At 34.7% G+C, this 6,307-nt stretch overlaps 1 protein-coding gene across 1 annotated transcript; it reads right to left on the minus strand.

Moving 5' to 3' along the window:
* Window positions 1-362: 362 nt before the first annotated feature.
* On the minus strand, window positions 363-3,003 carry LOC131166814 (uncharacterized). Its single transcript, XM_058125398.1, has 3 exons — window positions 2,024-3,003; window positions 1,163-1,317; window positions 363-936 (listed from the first exon to the last, which is right to left on the minus strand). Exons 1-3 carry the CDS (start codon window positions 2,580-2,582, stop codon window positions 679-681), a joined length of 972 nt encoding a protein of 323 aa, XP_057981381.1. The 5' UTR covers window positions 2,583-3,003; the 3' UTR covers window positions 363-678.
* Window positions 3,004-6,307: the final 3,304 nt, after the last annotated feature.

The raw sequence follows: 6,307 nt of genomic DNA on the forward strand, positions 1-6,307 counted from the left end.
ACCGGCCAACCCCGGCTAGTTAAAAATAAAAAATAAAAAATAAAAAATAAATGGATGAGGTTAGCCCCCCTCCCTAATCTTCCTTGGCTGAAAACATCCTCTAATTCTGTCTCTACTAAATAATGGGATAGGATTCCAACCCCTACCTCTACCAAAGAATCACCCAAACAATACTGTTTGTTGTCTTTCTTATATAACAAGCCTTTGAAGGAACCAGCCAGCATCAAAAATTGAAAATTTCCAATGAAAGCAAACTAGCAAACTGATGATTAACAGCCCTCTTCCCCCCCTTTCCCCACCGAGTAATATAACAACATCACTGTTTTACCACTATCATGATCAAAAAATTACACAGCAGGTCATTCCAAATCAAGCAACCAGCTATTTTGCTTTAGCCAGATCACTGACCGTAGCTCTTAAAACTGTCATCAACAGGGTTTCTTATTTCAAAATCACAGTTACATATATGTACCCTATCATGTATCTATCATTCTTCTCTATCTCAATTTCCCCTATTTCTCTGCAGCCTTTTCAGCTAAGTTTCCACTTTCCACGAGTCAAGAGAACAACCACGCACACAAGATCAGAACTATACCACAATTTGTTACAGCTCAAAAGGAAAAAGAATCAACAGAGAGGAAATGGTATAATGGGTCGAGGGTTGTTTTCGATGTTCTCTTACTTAGTGACAGCTCGAAGCATGGATGCCACTCGCTCTTTGTTGCTGCATTGGGTGATGATCAAATCCAAGTACTGCATTGCTTCCCGAGGGAGGAGACCTTCAATGAGAAAGGGGAAGAGGCCAGAGTGGGTGCCCTCCATTACCTCTAAGCACCGCTCGAAGACCCTCCCGTGCTGCTCTCTGCTCACCTCCACTGCCTCCACGCATGGAAGTAGCTTCCTTTCCTCCTCATCAAAGTGTTCTTTGCAGTATTGCTGTTTCACAATGCAGTGTATGCTGAAGTTTTTAGCCATATAATGTCTAAACATTTGGATTCTAAGATGTACAAAGAGTGTGTTAGCAATAGAGATCAATGAGCATGTCAGTTGGACAAAAATTCAATTAATCAAGCAGATTTTCTGCCCACAACTGCATGATGCATAACCAGTGAATCCCATTTGACAGTTTGACAATATGGATGAGAGCATAAATTAAGAAGACCTGTAATGTTTTGAGTCTATTGTGAAGATTGAAGAGGGCTTCTTGGTAGGAGGGAGTCCCTGTGTCCAGAACTCCTATGGATTTGATATCTTCTTTGATGCCATTCATGATGGGTAGGTCCCTGGCATGGTACTCATTTGCTGCTTTACATAACCCTGCATCATCATTTTCATGATGGTCAGTCACCATCAGTAAAACCCCATTGATAGTTTTTAATTCCCAAAGGGAGGGAGCCTTCCCCCAGAAGAATTCTTTTCCCCATTCCATCATTATAAAAGCCTAGTGTTATGGAACCTCGTGTCTCTAGAAATAATGATCAGCAAACATAGAATTCTTGAAGCCCAGCTGGGCAAACACTTCTTATTAGAATATGTTTGGTGTATAAATTTGAGATCTTAGATTTAAACTTTAGTGAATTTTTTCTAGACAAATTTCAATACAGTTTTTGTGTAAAATTAAAATTTTATACATGAATTTCATATATTTTTTATTTTCTTTTTTATTTTTTTATAATCAAATATGAAAATGTGAATTCCTTATTTCCCTAATATTTTTTGAATTTCAAATAGAGTGTAAATAAAAAATTAAAATATATATTATGCAGTTGAAACATTTAGATTGGGATATAATTAAATTCGGATTATAAATATTTCATTCCAGTTTATTTATATAAGAACAGATTTAATATGTTTAAAAAAGAAAGAACAGATTTAATAGTTTCTGAACGATTTTTTTTTTAGGCTAGACAAAAGGAATTAAATATTATACTGAACATAAATTTTGTGTTCAAGAGAAATTCGAGACCATAAATAAAAAATAAATTTTTCTATCCCAATTCGCTCAGCCCTAAATATGTAGTACCTGGATCAGCCGACTCCAACAGTGGGAAGACGACCCGTTCCTCCATCTGGGCGTGCTCCAGCATCACCTCCAACAGTTGCCCGTAGCTCCGCCCGAACTTCTTCACCTCCATCCGCAGACTCCCCACCGCCGGATCCACCGCCGCCGCCCCCCCGCCACGCGCAGCCAGGTCCTCCGCCCACCTCACCAGCCTCTCCACGTGCCACGTCATGCTCCTGTGCTGCAGCCTCGCCACCCGCACCGCCAACGGCGTCTTTTCGTCCCCCGGCACCCCGTTCAGCAACGGCGGGTCCGGGAACTTTGAGTCGATGTACCGGATCAGCCTCTCGGGCGGTCCCGAAACCGTCTCGGATCCGAATCGGATCACCGGGTCGCCCGACCCGTGATCCGGTTCCTCAGCGGGTACGAAGTGCACAGAGACAGGCTTGTAGAGCAGACCGAATCGGACGTAGCAGGTGACGGTGCTGGTCGGCGATCCGCACAACCGGACGACGGGAGAGCCCTTGATGACGTCGGAGGGCGCGATCTCCGCCGTCAATTTGTCGAAGCAATTCCCCATAGTACCCGAGACACAGAAAATAATGCAAGAAAATGCAAGAAAGTGAAGAAAACGGGAATCAGACTGAAAATTCTAAAAAATTCCAAAAAACAGCTACTGAGAACTTAAGGAATTCAAGAGAATTCGAGTTTCTAGTCTAGCAAGAAACCTAAGAACAAAGAAACAGGTAAGGACGAGGTTTGCGTGGTTTCGAAGACAGGCTGTGAGGAAAAAAGCATTTAATTAAACGGACTGAGAATGACGCTTTGGATAATGGATGGGGAAATTCGTACGGACGGTGGCGCCGGAGGTCGTGCGTCGTCTCGTGGGGGTGATCGCGGATGGCTTTTAGCAAAATTCAAGTCTGCAGAGGGATGAAGCTGAGGACGCGCACATTCTCTTTTCGGAATAAAATCCGAGATGGGTTAACGGGTAGGTACGCCTCCCGGCGCGTGACGTGGCGGCTGTTTCTCTTTTTACTAGCCGTTTCGGCCACGTCATCCGACAGGTCAGCACAGAAGAGAATTTTAAAATACCACCGTCACTAAAGATTAAGATTTTTTCTTTTCACATTCAAAATAAAAATAAAAAACAAGTTACTTTAAAAATAAGTCATCAATTTTTTTAGCTATTATAAGTAAAGAATTCAAAAGGTTAAAGCAGTAATCAAATCTTTAAATTAGTACGAAAAAAAGTGACTTAATATTTCCATATATAAAAGTAATTGATTGATAAAAGATATGATCGTCTTTATTTCTAAAAACACAATACAATTTTATTTTATAAAATTTTATATTTTTTTTTATAAAACTTATGTATTTTTCATAAATAAATATATTAAGTTCAAATGTAAAAGACCAATATAAGATTTTATAATTTTAGGTATAAAAGTTTTATATATATATATATATATATATATATTATATGGATATGTGTGCATGCGAAAAGTGTTGCTATTAAATTTCTTTCTAAATATAAAATGTTGGAATATTAAAAATATAAAAATTGATAGATAGGAGTCTTGAATTCTTAAATATAGGGTTAAATCAATTAAAATCTATTAAATTTTTGTTAGTAAATTTTAATCCTCTAATTATTAATTATTAAAATTAGTTGAGTCAATCTTATCATTAAAATTTTGTTAACAAATAGGTTAACTTCATAAAACCCACTAATATTTTTTTTAAAAAAAATAATTCAATTCAAAAAATCATTGAGTATCCAAATACTATGAATTGACTCATTTTTCAGTCCAATTAATTTTCTTATCTTAATGTTAATTGATGTGTTTACTTAAATAAATTTAGAAAATTGATTAATTTGCTAATTTATTTTGAATTCATAAAAATATAAAATAATGCCAGCTACATAACATTTCAAGAAACTTTCTTTAGAAAATTAATATATCATCAAAGAACATAAAATTCACTTTTTCTTAAAATTAAACTTTCAATAGGTGTAAATATTGCTAGATTACCAATTTACCTAAAATTTTAAACTATTAAGTTGTGACCCAAAAAGCATATCAAGCTTTAACACTCCCCTCACATGTGTACCCCGACATCATGTGGAGAGATAAACACACGATAAATAACACCCATGATAGGAAACACAATTTTTTTAAAGACCATATAATAAATGCGGGCGACGAGTCTATAACCCACAACCCCCCGGTAACTTGACTCTGACACCATGTTAGATTACCACTTTACCTAAAAACTTAAGCTATTAGTTTTTGTATGATTGGTAATATAATATATGACTTAAATTGTAAAAGAAAAAAAAATTTAGTGCACTCTTATGATTTTAACCGATATTTCTTAATAAGATTTTGGCAAAAGAATAGACTCATTTAATTGTAATAATTAGGCGGTCTTTTATTTTTTATTTATTTATTTATATATTTTTTTATTACATAGGAATTTCAGCCACTAACGAGTCCTTCGGACCCTCTGGTGCAATACCAAACCATCCACTGTCTTCGCTGGCTCACACAAAACTCTCATCATCCACGGTCCCCGCTGGTTCACGGATCGAACTCTCACCATCCACGGTCTTTGCTGGCTCACAGAATAAACTCTCACCATTCATAGGCACCGCTGGCTCTGTAAGTGTATTTACTTGGAATTGAACTCCCGATACTCTTGCTTACTTGCTGATGTCTTTCTACCGTGCCATGTTTGTGGGGGTTAGGGGGTCTTTTATTTGAAATTAAAAATAGTGGACTCAAATCTCATCTAATGATAAGTTGTCATATATCCCCTTAGCAAGATGCAAATTATAATTTCAATGCGAGTTTTTAGTAATTTTGAATTAAAAATATTAAAATAAAATAATAGAAAGTAGTCAATATTTTTTAAATGATTAAATAAAAATATATTTATACTTTTGTCCCATATATTAAAAGAGATCATTGTAATCTCAAAAAACTCAAAATCCCAATTCCTAGTTTTTGAATTTTTTGAATGATTTAATTTTATAACTAATTTATGATTAGTTGGTGTATAAATTCTACAATTGTTACCAACCTTTAACATATTTATTGAATTCTCTGTCTCTCTCTCTATTAGTTTTTAACATGTGATTAGTTTTTAGACACATATTTATTAAATTCTACAATTTAATAATACTCATTACTTTTGGAGATATTGACATTCTTTAATCTATTCTACTGTTATATATTTTCTATGTTATTCATGTCAATGTGTTGACAACAAATAATCATGATATTGTTTTTAAAGAAAATAAATATTTTGAGCATGCATTTAAAGTTTATGAGAGAGGATGAAAGATATTCAAATACCCAAATATGAAAAAAAAAAATTTGGAACAGGCTGGACACTTGTTTTGGGCATGCTACTGAAATGGTAACTAGTAAGCACATAACTATAAATTGATGCATTTTTTGAAAAATTTAATTTGTTGAGTGTTCGAATAATGTATTCACATCCTTGTTTGTTTGATCATAAGTTTTTAATTGTTGGACAAATCACTTTGTATGTTGAAAATGTCATTACCGACAACTATGGACCATACTTGGATAGAAATATTAGAACTTTAACTTGGATATGTGTTGTTTTTATTTCAGTCACTAAACAAGTTCAATGAATAACCTGAGTTATCTAATAAATCAATATTGTATATGGATATATAACAAAAAAAAAAAAAATGAGTGTATTCATTTACAAAAATTCTCTTTTGTCTGAATAGATCCTATAAATTGTACGTGTAATATTTTAATTCAAAAATAACATGATTAAAATTTATACTAACTAAAAAGTAAAGGCATGCAGTTGTTCAGAATGATTTCTTTTGTCAACATATAATACTTTGATTTGGAATTATCTAAGATTAAAAAAGTATGACTATTAAAAAATAAGGGGATCCTATCAAGAATTATACTTGTGAGTTTACCCCACATTGAAAAAAATTGTTGTAATATGTGGCTTTGGAAGGCATGTACAATGAGAAAACATGAAGAAAATAAGAATGCTGACTTGCAGAGAGGAAATCATCGACCGTTTGGCCTAGTGCAGTGAAACAGTTAACGGTTTTGAGTTTATTGCTTTGACTGTTTTCTATCGGTATTAAACCGTCGATGGTTTGGTTCGATTACTCAGTGTTTGTTTTCAAATTTTGAATTGGGACGTTAGACAAGTTGGGTTTTGAAGGGAAAGCCACCAGGAAACTTATATACACATGGTTTATGTTGTAGCTATGTAATGTTCAAGTCTTTTGGACACAAG

The sequence above is a fragment of the Malania oleifera genome, chromosome 10, assembly GCF_029873635.1.
Source record: "Malania oleifera isolate guangnan ecotype guangnan chromosome 10, ASM2987363v1, whole genome shotgun sequence".
Taxonomy (NCBI): domain Eukaryota; kingdom Viridiplantae; phylum Streptophyta; class Magnoliopsida; order Santalales; family Ximeniaceae; genus Malania; species Malania oleifera.